The sequence below is a fragment of the Oryctolagus cuniculus genome, chromosome 9 (genome assembly GCF_051225735.1).
Source record: "Oryctolagus cuniculus isolate XC-2025 breed Fujian yellow rabbit chromosome 9, ASM5122573v1, whole genome shotgun sequence".
In the NCBI taxonomy this organism is placed as follows: domain Eukaryota; kingdom Metazoa; phylum Chordata; class Mammalia; order Lagomorpha; family Leporidae; genus Oryctolagus; species Oryctolagus cuniculus.
This window is the reverse complement of record NC_142875.1, coordinates 98,148,152-98,165,980: the sequence shown is the minus strand read 5'-3', so window position 1 is coordinate 98,165,980 and position 17,829 is coordinate 98,148,152. Positions and strand designations below refer to the sequence as shown.

At 51.4% G+C, this 17,829-nt stretch overlaps 1 protein-coding gene across 5 annotated transcripts in view; it reads right to left on the bottom strand.

Moving 5' to 3' along the window:
• The window catches only part of IQSEC3 (IQ motif and Sec7 domain ArfGEF 3), a 103,733-nt gene extending 94,178 nt beyond the window's left edge, over positions 1-9,555 (bottom strand). For 3 of the 5 annotated variants that reach the window (XR_007921003.3, XR_007921002.3, XM_008259870.5), the window contains exon 1: positions 8,705-9,554. Coding sequence is in view for 2 of the 5 variants with exons in the window: in XM_008259870.5 (XP_008258092.4) it covers positions 8,705-9,249 (545 nt within the window). In the remaining 3 variants the exon portion in view is untranslated. Of the gene's footprint in view, positions 1-8,704 lie in introns of all 5 variants that reach the window. The other 2 variants (XM_002712787.6, XM_051850099.3) reach the window with 2 other exon arrangements.
• Between the last annotated feature and the right edge of the window lie 8,274 nt (positions 9,556-17,829).

Sequence of the window (17,829 nt, the reverse complement as noted above, 5' to 3'; positions counted from 1 at the left end):
TCCCCACCGATGGCACCACACACACTCCCCTCCTGATGGTTTGCCAGAGCTGTCACACCTAATTAAGTAAGAAGAGAAGGCTTTGAGCCTGGGTGCTGGTTCCTGGTGAACATCCTGGGCCAAGTTGTGGGCCCAGGACCCAGCTGTCTCTCCTCTTTCCTGCTGAGGAGGGGCCACAGCCCAGGCCTCCTTTCCTTCGCATCCTCACAGACCATTGCTCACAGCTTGTTGGACCTGCGGCCTGGGCTGCACGTGCGTGATGGAGACGCAGCACTTCCTGCTGGCGCTGGCTCAGTCTTTGCAGCTTCCCAGGCTGGCAGAAGAGGGAGAGGCTGCGGACAGACAGAGAGGCGGCCTCTCCTTGCTCCTGGACAGGAAGGCTCAGGTGGCTTCCCTGGGATGGCAGTCTCCCTCCAGCCTTGGTCCCCTTCAGTCCCCAGCCAGCCCTAAGAGCCCGGGCTCTGAATCTGGTATTTCACCCATGCTCAGCCGTGGGCCTGCTCCCTTGGGACCTTCCCCAACCCAGCTCTTCCTTGGCGCTGACACCGTCTCCTCTCCCTCCAGTCAGTAACTTCACACTGGGAATTTCCATATTAAGGCTGGGTCTCATTTCCCATCCTCTGTGGCCCCATGGGTCACCACCCTCTGGCCTTCTGGTCCTTCCTGCCCACATCTTCCCACCCCATAGTAAACCCTAGTAGAACCATGTGACTATTTTGCCATCCCCCAGATGACTTTCAGATCCTGAAACGGAGCAAAGGAGCTGACCGAGCACCACGATGCTGCCTAACTCCTTTTCTTATGACCTTTGCACATGAAACCCATTGGGAAAGTCTCCCTTCTATAGCCCATGAATTTTCCATGACAACTCAGTGTGGGTGTGCTCTCTGTCACTGCCTTTTCCTTACCAGGGCCATGCAAAGTAATTCCAAGTCCCTGCAAAATGAACAGGAAATAAAGATACAGTGAGGGGGGCTGGTGCTGTGCTGTAGCACCTGCAGTGCCAGCATATCATATGGGCATTGGTTTGAGTCCCAGCTGCTCCTGTTTCAATCTCACTCTCTGCTATGGTCTGGGAAAGCAGTAGAAGATGGCCCAAGGCCTTGGGCTCCTGCACCCATGTGGGAGACCCAGAAGAAAGTCCTGGCTCCTGGCTTCGGATCAGTACAGCTCTGGCCGTTGCAACCATTTGGGGAGTGAACCAGCAGATGAAAGATCGCTATTTCTCTCTCTCTCTCTCTCTCTCTCTCTCTCTCTCTCCCCCCCTCCCTCTCTCTCCCTCCCTTCCTCTCCCTCCCTCCCTCCCTCTCTGTAACTCTGCCTTTCAAATAATAATAATAATATAATAAAAAGATATGCTGAGACTCCACTGCCTCCCTCCTGAGCCTCCTGCCCTGGCCGTCACCCAAGCAGTGCTACCCTGGTATCCTCTTCTCTTTCCATCCTGCTCGCGGAAGCTGCTCAGATAAGCTCTTTGTACTGAAGTAAAAGACTGGGAGGAGTAAACGTGCCTGTCCTAGGAGACCTTGCACAGAGAGGATGGCCTTGATGCGCCGAAGCGCCCTCTGGTTGTGGAGTTGTTGTCATAGGCAAGATTGAGGAGGGCAGAGAGATCTCTTTCCATGTCCCAGGAACCAGCTCTCGGTTTGGCCCCGCACAACCACGGAGCTGCCCTGACCCACTCTTTTGGTTCATCACCATGAAGTGCCAAGAGCATTGCATGAAGAAGTGCAGAGCTCTAAACCTGGTTCTGCCACTAACTAGTTTGGAGACAGCAGCCATTTCTCTCTCAAGCCTTAGTATTCTCATGGACCAAAAGAAAAGTTTGGGTCAGGTGATCTTACAGGATCCCTCCAGATCTGACACATGCTTGACTTCCCAGAGGGGCTGGGGGCCCTGATCCAGCACATAGAGCCCCGAGTCCCTGCAGCCATGGCACTGAGAGAATGGCCTGATGCCAGCACACAACATGGCCCTTCTCTGGACAGGGACACCGACAGGCTGCCTGCATGCCCTCTGCCCACAGGTGCCACGCACTGGGGAGGAAAGGTAGCACTTAGCTCAGCCGCTGGGCTCAGAGTGACCAAACCTGCCCAGATTTGATATTATAGATGAAGAGCACACAACCTGTCCCCATCTCTCCAGCCCCAGTGCCATACCTGGCCACTGCCCATGGTGGCCTTAGAGCCACCACTACCCTGGAAGAGAAGTAAGAGAAGTGTGGAAGCCACTATCTTTTCCTTATGCTTTCTCTTTCCTAGCAGGTCTCCCACCTAAGAAAAGCCTTGAAGAGAAGGAACCTCTTTTACCCTGTAGGCTTAGGCAATGAAACCAGAGTCCTGCCCCTAAGGCCACTCCGGAACCCACACCACCACACCAGGCCTCCTCTCCTCTGGAACTCGCCCTCCTTTTCCATCTGCACGTCCTACAAGAGAGAGGTCTGACTTCCATCCCCAGGAAGCAGAACTGGGGGAAACTGCCCCCACTTGCACGCTGTCCTTGCCAAGTCACTGCGCCTTTTCCTGGGTGACTGTGGTTTCCCTGCTTAGGGATGGGGGAGTCCATCCTCAGGGCCACAGGGCACTGGGGGGCAACCGGGGTCTCTGAGTTCCTGATCTTAAGGAGCAATGGCAGAGAATCGAGTTGGGCTTAGAGATCATGTCCATCTCTGAGGGTGTGGGGGCCTCATTGTAGATCACTTGGGGATGGTGGACTGGTCTTGCCTGGCACTTTCCAAGGTGAGCTCAGATTCATGGATCTGGAATGGCTCAACTGCAGGCAGAGGAGTCCATGGGGAAAGAGCCTGGGGTGGGGGGGAGGTGGCCTGGCAGAGTGGAGGAATCCTGAGCCTGGCTTTTGGCTGCTCTATCACTGCCGTCTGGCATCAGAGAGGCCTCTTTTCCTGGCCCTGGGTTCTGTATCTGCAGCAGGACTGCAATGATTGAGCACTGACTGTGTGCCTGGAGCAATACTAATTTAAACTTTGCAACAACCCTTTAAAGTAGATGTTGCTCCTTAATTTGTACGTGGAGAAACAGAGGCTGAAGTCAATAATGAACGAAGGGTCTCACAGCTGGTAGGTGGGGAGCAGGACCCCTGCCAGGGTGTGCCTGCCCGAAGCCTAGCCCCTGGATGTTCTATGATCCTGTGGGTTCCCGAAGTTCCTATCAGCCTGAAGGGCGACCTTCTCCCTTGCTTACCCGGGTTCCTTGCTCCTTGTTAATGTCCTTGCTGTTGGAGATGCCAACAGCCACCCGTTTCCTCCATGGAAACACAGAGCTCCTTGCAGCCTGTGGGGGCTTGCACTTCGTGCTTTTCCAGGGACAGAGGAGGAAGTTGCTTCAGGGGCCTGGCCTGGGAGACTCTGCCAGATAGCCTCACATCTGGGAGCCTGCCAAGGCAGTGTGAGTGTCCCCAGGATCTCTCGCTAAGAAACTCCTTACTGCAATGCTGCTGCCCTGTGTCCAGGGGCACTGGCAGTGTGTCGAGGTGTTTAGCCCTCTCCCTCCAGCAAAGGCAGTTTGCCTAAAACCCTTTCCACAGGACTTAAACTCAGGAGTTGAGTCTCTTTCCCACCACAGGCCCAGCTATTTCCCCATCCCTTACCTTCCCTCTCACCTAGCCTGGAATCCAACTGGCTCTGCCCCAAGAAGCCTTTGGAACTCAGGTTGCAGGGATATTTGCTGAGTCAGCAGGATGGGCTGCCATTCCTCTTGCTTGGTTGGGGGCAGCCGGGCAATATGCCTGGAGGCCTTTGTCAGGCCCTGTGTGTTGATGCTGTGGGTCTGGGGAGGGGTTGGGAGGAAGGAGAAGATTGGGCTAAAGCAAGTCACAGGGGCTGGGGAGGAGTAGGGAGACACTTGGGGTTACCCAGAGGCAGAGAATGATTTGTTTCTTTTTGCTTTGTATATAAAAAAAGAGGGTAGAGTCTAGGCTCTTGGAAAAGTGGGAGACAGCAAATCTCTCCCTCATGGCAGCTTCCAGGTATGAGCCAAAAGACACACACTCCCTATGCTCAGAGGACTGACTCCATCCTGGGCCCATTCTCAGTCTTCACCATAGGCCGGCAGCCCCTTGGTGGGGGCTGAGGAAGAAGAGAGGCTGATTGGTGAACCTTGGCCGAAAGAAGCTTCCTCAATGAATAGGCCTTTCAGACACAAGGTCGATATGGTCCCTGTGTGCTGAGATTCTCCTTGCCTTGGAGATAGGTTAAGCCTGGTGGGGAAGGGGAAGCAGGCACTATGTACTGTACCATCACAGGGTGGGGTGATGTGCACATGCAATACACACATCTGCATGAATGGAATGTTCAGGGCTCTGTTCCCTTTCCAGCTCTCCTTGTCTCTTATCATTCCTTGACTTGAACCATGGACTCCAATCAAGAAAACCTTCCCTCTGGCTGTAGACATGATTTGTATGTTCACGCTTTTTATTCTGTGCTGTTCTGACAGAGGGTAGCCCCAGCAGCTACAGTATGCTTCACTTGTTTAGATGTTCCTACATCTGTGTTTCCCTGTGTGCTGAGCAGGGGCCACTTGCTTCTTTCCTATCTCTCTGCATCACAGAATGCAGGATTGTGAATGAACAAGACACTTCATACATTTGGTTGATTGACTGATAGACCTTCATACTCTCTTAATAGCTTCCAGGATGGACCAGTCATGAGCTGCCACCTTCAATCAGACAGCTCTCATTCAAGAGGAGCAGAGACACCTACTCCAATCGGCATCTGAGACAAGTCAGGCTAAAAAGCACATCCAGGATGAACTAGCCTCCTCAGCCTCCAGTCGCTATGAGTCCGAGGAGCTGAAAAGATGACTCATGATTTATTTTATGCTGAAAGGATGAGCATAGGGAGGAAAGATATTGCCGTCCTATGATACTTAAGTGGAAGCAAAGGGTAGAAGGATGGAGAGATATGAGAGAGAAAATGTTTGATGGAGGGAAAACACAGGGGAAAAGAGAAGGAAGGAAAAAGAGGTGGGAGAAAAGAGGGAGGAAGAAGGATGTTGCCTAGGTTCAGGTTTCAGCTCCACTTTCAATTCCTTCATCCTGCTGTTGCACACACTGGGAGGCAGCAGGTGATGGCTCAAGTACTTAAGCCCCTGCCACCCACACAGGAGATCTGGGTGGAGTTCCAGGCTCCTGGCTTTGGCTTGGCCCAGCATTGTCTGTTGCAACCAATAGGGTAGTGAGCCCACTGATGAAAGTTCTCCCCTCTCCCCACCTTTCAAAGAAATTTTTAAAAATACAAATAAAAATGTCTTAAAAAAAAGAGGGAGAATGTAAAAGGAAGACTAGGGAGGAAGAGGGATAGAAGAGGACAGGAACTGCTGAGCCATTCAGGCTTTATTGTGATGTTGAGGTGGGGATCCTGGGGTAGCAGCTGAATGTGGATCATAATGCAGGACCCTTAAATAAGCTCCAACAACCATCCATCTCAGACCTTGGGGACATGGACAGACCCTGGAATCACAAACTCTAAATGCATGGTGGGAGAGAGGAATGGGGAGGGGAGTCATGTGCTCATGTGGTGATGCTGTGGTCACAATGAAGCCAGGAGCTTCAGAGAGCATTATGTGTTTCCAATGCAAGGGGACTTGGCCATGCCAGGCTGAGGCACTGACTTCAGCCAGGTACGGGATAATAATAAATTCTGGAGATGCTGTGAGCCTTGATTGAAAAAATAAACAGGAGGAAGCTGTGTTTGCTGCTTTCATTAAAGTGCATAAGCAGTGGGGGCCAGAGCTTAGCAAGAGCCAAGAAGTAGGCAGAGAGAATTTTAACCCCTGCAGTGGTTTTCTTCCATCATATCTCTGCCCTCACCCACCCCCACATCATGGCTTCCTTGGCCTTATGTCTAAGGCCACCATACCTATGTGCCTCCCCCAGCTGAAGGAGGCAGAGAGACTGAGCTGTTTATTAGTGCAGATCAGATGGCAGTTAAAGGATCCATGATTTCCAAGCCCCAGGTTCTCAGGGCACCGGCCTCTCCTGGAATTGGTGGGAAGCAGGAGTTCTGGGGGTAAGAGAAACTGGGCCACAGGGGCCTTTAGCCTCCTTACTGATGCCACAGTCTCACTCTACTGTGGCCAGAGAGGGAATGAGAAAGGTTTACAGCAAAATTATGCTCCTAAGATGCTCTCTGCTGTCCCTTGCACCAACTTTAGCATGCTCAGCAGGGAAATGATTGAGCAGGGAACTCCCTGGGAGAAATACCAGGGAGAGGTCTGCTGGTGCTGCTCTTCTCTGCCCCTCTTCATGGGGGCCATTCCCTGCCTCCAAACTCCATCTAGTCCTGCTCTGTAGAGACATGCGGGCAGAGAAAGACAAACATAAAGTGGGGGTCATAGGTACATAGCAAGAGGAGCCAAATATGGAGTCAATGAGGGTGATTTTTTTTCCCAAGGTTCTTGGGAAAACTTGGGTTGAAGTTGGGCAAAAAATGGGGAAAGAAGTGGGTGGTCCAAAAGGCATTCAATCAATCAATCAAGACGTCTCTGCCACCACATCCCAGGGAAGGGACTGCAGCAGGAGGCGTGTCCTTGCTCTCTAAGTCTCTGGGTAGACAGCCTTGGGGAGCATGGGAAAAGCAAGGAATCACTGGTGTTATTAACCTCTTAGTGCCTGGTACAACTTTCCAGGGGACGATTTCCCACAATGTACCCTCTGCTCCACCCTGCTAATTGTGTCTTAGTTTTGTTGTTTCCCTTGGGAAGCAAAAGCAGGGTGGGGTGAAGGGTAGAGGACACTGCAGTTTCTTGCTGGTGTTGACAGGTAAGGCTGTATAGGAATCAGGTGACTCCTAAATCCCTGTATTCCCAGTAGGACCGTCTGGGCCAAAGGTTTGGGCTCCTTAGACCACAGTGAGAGCTATGGTCCAGACCTAATCCAAGAAAAATGACGTTTCCTGCACCTGTCTTGCCCAGACAGTCCCCTGAAGGGATGCTAAGGAAGTGATGCAGTGCTGGAGAAGGAAGATATCAAATATCAGGAGGAGAGGAAGCAGGTGAAGAACTGGATTCTCAGGAAGCTGAGGCTGTCCCCAGGGATATGGAATGGACTAGGACTTCTCCCCTGGTGATGAAAAGGCTACACACAGTGTCTCAGAAGAGTGTTACCTCCTGCTAAACAGTGGGCACTGAGGAAAAGCCCACTTTTACTTTGTATGCCAGATAAGAAAACCATAAAACTGAGGGCATAAGCAAATGGACCACTGAGGAGGTTGAGGAAGAAAACTGTATCTTCTTGGGACTTGGACCAGATGCTTTAGGCTTGCCGAGGCAGATCCCCCTGTAGCTTCATCCTTAATTTCATATGGTTCTGAACAAAGCTACCCTGTGAGCTAATAGGCCATGGCCCAACTTCTGGAGCTCTGCAGGGGATGGAAGAAGAAAATGAGTTTTTGGGGATAATTCTTCACAAGTGTCCCCTTATGAAAGTATAGTTGAAACTGAATAAAGATGGTATGCTTGTCTCTCCCTCTCCCCTCACCCACTCCCTCCTTTAGCATTGCCATCATCAGGGTCAGGTGCTAATCAGGTACTGACTTCCCCTGAGCTGCCCTTCCAGGCAGTTATTCTATCACCAGTCTCATCAGAGAAGGGGGGCTGATATGGTCACAGCCTTCTCGATACAGGAGAAAGAAGATTCTGGCATCCTTTTTTATCTTACTTTTCATATTACGAGGGTATGGACTGTGTAACATGAAAAAGCTGGGTCCTTAGAGGGTCTCATTGGAAGAGTAAACATTTCCTTCAAAACCTAACGTGAGATTCTGCTTATCACCAATTAACCAGGAGGAAATAATGTTCACATGTAGTAGCCATATGGAGATTTAAACTGCCCTTTCCTTCAAATAGCAACTCTGTTTGCCAGCTGTCTCTCGATCACTGTTCCCTTTCCACAATTGCCAGCGACCTGCACTGACATCCTCCTTGAGTCAGAGGAAAAAGCTGTCACCAGACTGAGTACTCAAGCTGCAAGCGAGCTCTCCATTGGTCTGTCTGGTGGATTTCTCCTTTTCCCCGCTCTGCAGGGATTCAGAAAAAAGGTGGCCACTCAGGTCGGAGCAGAGTCAGCTTCCCTAGATGAGCCACTCTTGGCTTTGACTCCCACTGCATCAGTTAAAGAGCCAGCTCGTTCCCCTGGGAAATGCTCTCTCCCACCCTTGATCTTCCTGAGTCCAGCTCCCTGCCTTCCATTTTCATCCTCTTCCTCCTGTATTCCCCTGGTCCCAAACCTGCTCTTCCTGAGTGCAGTCCTTTTAAAGCACTTAACATGCCTCTGCCAAGCCTCTGTCGCTTTCATGTATCACCCTCCCTCTCAGTAATTTTACCATCCAAACTCCCAAATTTTTCCGAACTTAAAATCCTTCAATGGATCTTATTTCTTCAGTTTAATCTTCAACCAACTTTCCCCTAATTTTGTACCTTTGAAAGCCTGCCAGTTTCCAATATCCCCAATCACTTAAATCCGTTTCGCTCCTTCCCTCCAGAAGGGCTGGATACTTCCTTTTGATCCGACATCGTCCAAATCACACCCCCTCCCCCATATCGCCCCCGCTTACCCCCAGATCTCTTCTACCCCAAGTGTCTGTTTAACCCTTCCCTTCGCATCACCCTTTCCTTCAAACTCCCTTGTACAACACCACTTCCCCTCCTCACACCCACTCCCTTCCCTTCCTTCCCTCTGCCCCACTCACTCGGGTCTCCTGCCCAGGACGCCCTTGCCTAGGGCGGCGGGGGATTTGTGTTGAAGGAGGGCTCCGGCGGCGGCGCAGCAACTCGAGGGACGCTCCTTGTCCTTGTGGGCGCCGGCCGAGAGCGTCCCCGCAGGCTGCTGGGGCGACTGCGGTGCCTGAGCCCTGCTGCTGGGGCCTGGTTGGGGCTGCACCAGGAGCTGCCCGTGGTGCTGAAGCGCCGGCGGCTCAGGCGCAGAGGGCGCGCGCTGTCCGTGGTCCTGGAGAGGCTCCTGGGCCCCGGCGGCGGCGGAGGCGGGAACGGCGACAGGGGATGCCGGTGGCGGGGCTGGCGACGGGGCCACGGGCCCGGGCGGAGGCTGAGCTTGCAGCCGCTGCTGCTGCTCACCCAGGCTGCGGTTCTCGGCGCTCAGCTCGTCCAGCCTCCGCTCCAGCTCGTCGATGCGCTGGCGCTGCGTGTGGATGAGGCTCTGCTGGTTCTGCACGATGGCCGTGAGCTCCTTGAGGTAGAGCACGGCCCGCACCGGGTTCTCCAGCAGGCTCTCCATGCCGCCCGCCGCCGCCTGCGCCTCCCTGCGCCTGCCTGGGCTGGCGGCGGGCAGCGCCGGGGCGCGCTGAAGCGGAGCAGCGCCGCGGCTGGTTCGCTTCGCTCTCCGGCAGTGGCAGCCTCCTCACCGCCGCCGGCGCCGCGTCAGCGCCACGGAGACTCACACCCGCCCCGAGGGCGGGACTGCGGCGCCAGGGCCTCCCCTCCTGGCTGCGGGAGGAGGCTCCGCTTCCTGCAGGCAGAGAGGAGGGGCGGCAGCCAGGGCCCCGCGTGAGCGCGTGCGGCCGGCCGAGGCCGTGGCAGAGCAGGGCGCGCCGGGGCCCTGACACCACTGAGATGCGCCCTACCAGAGGGGAGGGAGAAGGGAGCAGCGGCGCTGGGAAATGGGAGAAGAGAAGCAGCTCAGGAGAGGGGAGAATAGGGAGAGGCTGGCAGAAGGAGGAAGGAGAAGGAAGGAAGGTGGGGACGAACGGGGACAAGAGGCAGGCGTTCCGGTCGTGAGCTCTGTTTCCTATGCCCCACCTCCCAGGGGTTGGGGGTCTCTTAAAGACCTTCTGAGGAGAGGCCTCGTCTAACAGTCTCTAATGCTGGGGAATTCCCTGGTGCACAGTGGTCACAGGACTGTAAGGGACCCTAGATACCATCTCCGCCTGCGCTTTCTCCCAGCCCTGAGGAAGCTGAGGGTGGGACGGCTGTTTGTGGGGGGTTTCCTCTGGGAGTGAGACCTCAGGCCAGGGCGAGGAAGGAGGCAGGGCGGTGGGTGATCCTCGCATACCTGTCGTTGCATGTTAGAACATCAGACTTCCCTGTCTGCCATTCTCCTGGTGTAGGCATATTTGTGGCTATCAGGTGTCCACAGCTGGAACAGCCACACCGATCTAATATCAGAGTTGAGTGACCTTCTGGGAAGGAATTTGTGCTTTGCAAATATTCTTTTTTTTTAATTTTTTTTGACAGGCAGAGTGGACAGTGAGAGAGACAGAGAGAAAGGTCTTCCTTTGCCGTTGGTTCACCCTCCAATGGCTGCCACGGCTGGCGCACCGCGCTGATCCGATGGCAGGAGCCAGGTACTTATCCTGGTCTCCCATGGGGTGCAGGGCCCAAGCACTTGGGCCATCCTCCACTGCACTCCCTGGCCACAGCAGAGAGCTGGCCTGGAAGAGGGGCAACTGGGACAGAATCCGGTGCCCCGACCGGGACTAGAACCCGGTGTGCTGGCGCTGCAAGGCGGAGGATTAGCCTAGTGAGCCGCGGCGCCGGCCTGTGCTTTGCAAATAAATTGGCTTCTCTGCACTTAAATATTTTTCTTTGTTTTTCTCCCATTTATCTTCCAGGCAAACCTGGAATTAAAAAGGATGAAGGAAGCTTATCCACAGCTGGGGCCGCATTGGGAGAATAGGAAAAAACTTCAGGAAGGATCGGGTCTCCTACCAAAGAGTGGAGGCTGGGGATGGGACAAGAGCACTCTTCTGTGCTCCCTTCTCTAGCTTGATTGGTTCACTGTCCGAGAGCTGGGTGCTGGCAGAGAACCATACTGCTTCTGTACATGGAACAATGGCAGCACCATTACCCATGGGGCTTTCTTCAAATGCAGATTTCTGGACCCAGTATCAATTCTGGTGTATGGAATCACTTGGGATGGGGCCCAAGTGCTTCCAGTTTTGTCTTCTTCTTTCACTTAAAAAAAAACTCATGAGTTGTAATTTGCATGTGATGATAAACTGTATGCACCTGTTTTGAGTGCACAGGTCAATACATTTTGACAGATGAACCCATGTAACCAGCACCACAAGCAAAATTGCAAAAAAAGGACCCTCATACCCCTTTGCAGTTGATTCCTCTCATGCTCCAGCCTGTTAACTGCTGTTCTTTCTGTAAATATACTTAGTTTTGCCTGTTATAGATTTACATTTCAATGGAAATCACAGAATATGTACTCTTTTGTGTTTATTTTTTAAAAAAGATTTATTATATTTATTTGAAAGTCAGAGTTACAGAGAAAGAAATAGGCAGAGACAGAGAGAGAGATCTTCCACCCACTGGCTTACTCCCCAAATGTCTGCAATGGCTGGAGCTGTGCTGATCTGAAGCCAGGAGCCAGGAGCTTCCTCTGGGCCCCCATGCAGGTGCAGGGGCCCAAGGACTTGGGCCATTCTCTGCTGTTTTCCCAGGAGCATCAGCAGAGAGCTGGATCAGAAGTGGAGCAGCTGGGGCTCAAACTGGTGCCCACATGGGATGCTGACACTGCAGGCAGGGGCCTTAACTCTCTGTGCCACAGCGCTGGCCCCTGTGTCTATCTTTTCCCTCAGATTACTGTTTTAGAGGCTCATCTACTGTGTGACAAACATGATGAGTTTGTCCATTTTTTTGCCACTCACAATAGTATCACAATAGATATACCTTAATGTGTTTTTCTCTTCACTTGAGAGATATTTCAGTTGCTTCCAAGTCCTCATTATTTTGAATAAAACTGTTATGATTATTAATGGAGAAGTCTTCATGTGGACACATTCACATAGCTTCATGTGCCTCATATTTCATGTCTTATGAAAAGTCAAAATCTAGGACTGGAATTGCTGGATCAAATAACAGTGTATATTTAACTTAATAAGAAAAGGCCAAACTGCTTTCCCAAGTGGTTAGGCTATCTTTTGTTCTCACCAGCAAAAATGAGACTCAGGCATTTCACATCCTTGAGAATATTTGGTATTTTTATCCCTTTTATGTTTTACCAACATGGGTATGTACTAATATATCATTATGGTTCTAATAAGTGTTTTCTTCACAGCTAATGTTGTTGGACAGGTGTTCAACACAGTGGTTCAGATGCTGCCTGGGACATGTGCATCCAGTTCCTGGCTTAGAGGCTGGATCTAACCTTTTATGGCTTCCCAGTAATGTGCTCCCTGGAAGGCAGCAGAAGATGGCTCAGTACTTGGGCTCCTGCCACACACATAGGAGACCCAGACTAAGTTTCAAACTCTAGGCTTCAAGCTGGCCCAGCCTCAGCTGTTGCAGACAGTTGAGGAATGAATCACTAGATGGAAGAGCGTGCGCTCTCTCTCTTTTGCTTTCAAATAAAACAATAAAATAAATGAGGTGGTGATATATTGATTAAATTACATATGTGTATTTATATATACCTATCTATAATACATACATGTAGACATACACAATTTTTCTACATATGCAGGAGTGCTTCAAAATGTTTGTGATAAGTTTATTTTTACACACAAATATTTTAAGCATGAAATCGACTAAAGAAGTTGTACAAGGGTCATTCCCTGCAGCCCTCTGACTCTGGCTAGAAGAGCAGCTGACCTCTAGTCTGCTCCACACCTCCTGCCACACACACAGCCAGAACGCAGAACTTCTGGTTTGCACATGCATTTTATATATTTAATAAATCAGGTTATCAGCCTGCAGAGAAGTAAAACAAATACAGCTTCTCCTATGCCCTTTTGGATCTGTTTCTGTGGGTGTTGGCTTTATGGGTATATAAAAATGGTGATGATAATCTTAGCCAGCATTTGCATCCCACTTAATGGCTTTCTTTTTCATTGTTGTTGTTTTTGTATTTGTTCTTATTTGAAAGACAGAGATGCAGAGAGAGGTAGAGCCAGAGAGAGAGAGAAAGAGAGAGGTATTCCATCCACTGGTTCACTCCCCAAATAACCGTAATGGCCAGAGCTGAGCTGATCCGAACCCAGGAGCCAGGAGCCTCCTCTGGGTCTCCCACATGGGTGCAAGGGTCCAAGGACTTGGGCCATCTTCTACTGCTTTCCCAAGCCATAGCAGAGAGCTGGATCAGAACGGGAGCAGCTGGGGACTAGAACTGGTGCCCACATGGGATGCTGGCACTACAGGCTGGGGCTTTAACCCACTGTGCCACAGCACCGGCCACACTTAATGGCTTTCAGTATCTCTGGGTCTCAGTTTTCACAACTGTAAAATGGGGATAATAATGGGATCCAACCATAATTTATTTCAAGAATAAAAATCTAATGTATGTCGAGTGTGATCACACGTACTTGTTTTATTTGATACCTAATGAATGACAAACACGGCATGTGCACTGCTGTTAGTCCTGTTTCTCAGATGTAGCAAATGAAGCTCAGGGAGGGTGGTCAACTGTCTTGAAGTTGCAGAGCCAGTAAGGTAGAACTGGATCAGATCTATTCTCAGCCTGCCTTGTTTGCTCTGCACCACACATTAGGAATCTGATATGGAGAGGATCCTTGGGGGAGGGGTTTGGCCCCAACCCTAACAGTGGAAGCGTGGTTCAGTGATGCAGAGCAGGGAAGCACTTAGCATGGTGCCCAGCACAGAGGCTGCGCCCAAGGCAGGCTGCTTTATCATGGAGGAGTCAGCGCCGCACTGTGCCCATGGTACTCTGACACACAAGTGCCTTTGGTCCTCACAAGAAGCCTGTGGGCTTTTTTATGAGCCCCGCCTTGCAGAAAAGGAACAGAAGTGGCAGAAATCAAGTGACTTGCCCTCGGCCAGTAGATACCAGGGTCAGGAACCCCACTCGGAGCAGGCTGTCTTCGGTTCTCTCAGACAGGGCTTCCCTTAAGTGCAGCCGCATGTCACACAGCAAGTGTCAGTTGAGGGCATGTGGTTAATGGTTTGGGCCTTGGAGGGGGCTCTACCGCCAGGCTGCAGTCCCACCTTCAGGCCTCGTCACCTCTAATTTTCTGCTCGATGTCGCGGAGCAGGCCTGCCAGCTCCCAGCCATTCTGATGCACCCATGCTTCCCAGCTTGGGTGGAGCCCTTCTCCCAGAATGTCATTTCCTTGGGGTTTCTCTGCACTTGGGAATGGAGCAGAGCGTAAAGAAGTGTATGGATTCTGAAATAGGCAGACATGGATCCGAGCCCTCCTTCTGCCCCTCCCAACAACGTGACCTTGGGGAAGTCACTTCTCTGAGCCACTGATTCCTCACCTGGACAAAGGGTCAGGGGGCATTGTGGAAGCACCGTGCCTGGGGCTGCAATCTGAGCAGGATTTGGCTCCCCAACCCATGCAGATATTTCAGTCCCAAAGCCACCGACTGATGGAAATAGCAGGACAGAGGCTTGATCTAGTTATGGTGTCTGAAGAGGGCGCCTGGGGAAGTGGCTGGGTTGGATTAGGTTGCTAGAGTGCAGCCGCATGATGGACTCACAGTGGCTCACCAAACAGAGCCCATGTGGCCGAGCGTGTTCCCTGTGTGCTCCTGGTCTCCACAGCTGCTCCGTCCTTGACACACCTAGTGCCACCCAGCACCCTCCGCAGACACCAGGCCAGGGGGACTGCGTGAACTTGGGCTATGAACCTTTAAAACTGAGCCAAAATAAAGCTTCTTCCTTCGTAAGTAGCCTCTCTCTGATGTTTCAGTTGTACGAACAGCAAACTGAATAATACGCTGGCATGCGGGGGTACTGCAAAAAGGTCTTGGCAAATGGAATTAAAAGACAAATATATTTTGGAACAAAAACATTTGAAATCCATGCATAGTTTTTTTTTTCATACTATGCAATCTCCATGGACCCTTTGAAGACCGCTCCTGTAACACATAATTAATAGTTTTTAGTTTTTAGTAGGAGTGGGGAAGATCTCCCTGAAGTCAGTTCACTCCTCTCAATGTGGTAACTGGGGTGGGTCTCTTACTCTCACTGAGCTTCCCCAGTGTTGCCTGTGAAACGGGTCAGTACCAGTGCTCCCTGAGCTCCCATCTGGAAAGTTCTCCATGAACAAGAACGTGAGCAAAGTGTTAGGGGTTGAACTCATCTGAAAAGAGCCTTCTCTTCCCCATTGTGTCCACAACTTCCGTCCAGTCAGTGGCCTGCCTCAGTCCCGAAGAAGGCTGGCAGCCTCTGTGACGGGCACGCTGGACAAACCTGCTCACCCTGCAGAAGAGTATGGGAAGCCTTCTCCTCCTTTTTCAACACTGATTTGAGGAGGGCACTGCGGAGATGAAATTGGGTGCACTCGAGAGATTATTGAGCTGCAGCCACAGGCGGGAGACTCTTGGTCCTGCTCTCACCTGTCCTCTGTCCCTGACAGTGGCATAAACTGGGCCAAGATCTGTCTTTCTCTGGACCTCAGGAGCCCCATGGTGGAGTAGGATGGGGTGGAATCACAGAGTCTAGAAGGGAGAAGAAGTGGGGAGCTTGCCTACCCTAGGATTGCTTCCACCCCATGCAGGCACCAAATACATCTACCCTGATCAGTAGGCTCTGTCCCGAATCTCCCGGGACATTCAGGTCCCCACATCACAAGATGAGTACCCACCATCACAAGGACAGAATGGCTGGGAAGATTTTTCTTATACTGAGCTGTGACTGCCTTCCTTTATCTTTCACTCACCATTCTGAGTCCAGCCCTCTGGAGCCCCATTCTTCTTCACGTCAACCCATAAAGCCCTTCTATGCTCTGCCTTCCCAGGAAAAGAAGAGGAGGTAGGAAGGAGGGAAGAGATAAGGAAGTCAGACTTCAGACCGCCTGAGCTTCTTATACAGCATCTGTCTACACACACAAGCTGTGGGCTGTCATATTGGACAAACTGTTTCAAAATATTCTCTTTTCCTGCTTGCTGCCAACTCTTCCTCCCCCCACCTACAGAAACTGCTCTGAGAATGACCCGGGAAGTGGGAAGCAGTCATAGCATCCACCTCCAGGGGCTGCTCCAGTTTGAACGGCAATACTCAGTAGTTCTCAGCTTTCAAATTATTTTTAGAATTGTTTCAGAAGACTCCTTTATCAAAGAAACTCTTACGTGGAGCTTGGCTGAGTGGATGACGGATGGAGGATGGGTGGGTGGGTAGGTAGGTAGGTAAATAAAAGGAGATTAGTAGTGTGGATAGACATAGTCCAGAGCCAGGGGTTGGAACCCCTGCTCTGTTGCTATGTTGTTTACTGACTGTGTAATCTCCTAAGTCTGTTACCCATTCAGCACCTCAGTTTCTCAACTGAAAATGGGCACGATCGTTAAATCCCATCTCACAGGAAACGTGACTACTGAAGGAATTGATGTGTGCGAAGCATTCAGGAGAGCACTGGGGCAGTGATGTCCTCTGGTGCAGCATTATTGTCCCTGCCGACAAGGTGGCGAGGCTTTCCCACCCCCTGGCCAGCAAGATTCCCGAGACATCAGAGCTTCCAGGAGCAGAGCTTTTCATCTGTTCATCCGGCGCTTTTCTATGTGGCACAGGAAGTGATGGGAGGGGCTGAGGGCACACAGTGGAGTAGGCGTGTTGAAACCAGACCTTCAGCTGAGGTCTCTGGGCTCTTGGCCTTGGCAATTCACTGAGATCTTTCTGCATGTGCTGAGCTGGGGCTGAGGACCAGGAACTGAGCACATTCCTTAGCCTGTTGGGCTGACCTTGGCTGGGCTGCTGTGCTCCACATCCCCTCCAAGATGAGGCCTCAAGGTCATGTGCTAATGAAGTAGCAACTCTTAACTCTCTTTCAGAGCAGGGGTGGAGATGGATGAGGACAGGGAGCTGTGAAACTTAATTCACACTTATTGCTGTGTCTTAAGGGCACAGGCTACAAGGTATTCCTTGCTGTCTATGCAAGTGCAGGGGGGAATGGACAGGTGAGACTCGCCAGCCTCTCTGTACCCCCTCAGTCCATCTCTCTCTGTCTCTGAAATATTTGAGGACTATCTGTCCTTGAGACAGGCCATCCCAGGCAGTGGCACTCCTCTGAGTTTTATGTTGGACCTCCAAGGTGATGGAAGAGGGAGGCACCGATGGTGTGATTTGGCCCCCAGATTCTTTTTTTTTTTTTTCTTAAAGATTTATTTATTTATTTGAAAGGCAGAGTCACAGAGAGGCAGAGGGAGAGAGAGAGAGAGAGAGAGAGAGAGAGAGAGAGGTCTTCCATCCGCTTGTTCACTCCCTAGATGGCCACAACAGCCAGAGCTGTGCCAATCCGAAGCCAGGAGCCAGGAGCCTCTTCCCAGTCTCCCACATGGGTGCAGGGGCCCAAGGACTGGGGCCATTTTCTACTGTTTTCCCAGGCCATAGCAGGGAGCTGGATCGGAAGTGGAGCAGCTGGGACTTGAACCAGTGCCTATATGGGATACCAGCATTGCAGGCAGCAGCTTTACCTGCTATGCCACAGCGCCAGCCCTGTCCCCCAGATTCTTGCAGGAGTTTAAATTCCAGAGTCATAAGTGAATGATACTAAGAAGGCAGAGTGCTAATCCCATTGTGGTGTTTAGAGAAGGGGTCTTTGGGAAGTGATTACATTGGATTAGGCTGTAGCCCCGTGATCAGATCCTGGCAGCTTCATAAGGAGAAAGACCCCACTTGGAGAAGTACACTCCCTGTCTCTTTCCCCATGGTGCCCTGGGTCACTTAGGACCCTGCCAACAAGAACACTGTCATTGCAGGACAAACCAAAGGGACTTGCCAGATCTTGGACGGTGAACCTCCAGAACCGTCAGTGAAGATGAGCTACTTTTCTTTTTAAAGTTAGTCTGCTGCCAGTAGTTCATTATAGTAGCAAAACCTGACTAATACGGAGACCTTTAGCTTTTACCCAAACCAAAAAATTGTTTATATCAAGTGACAGTCATTCCTACATTAAAT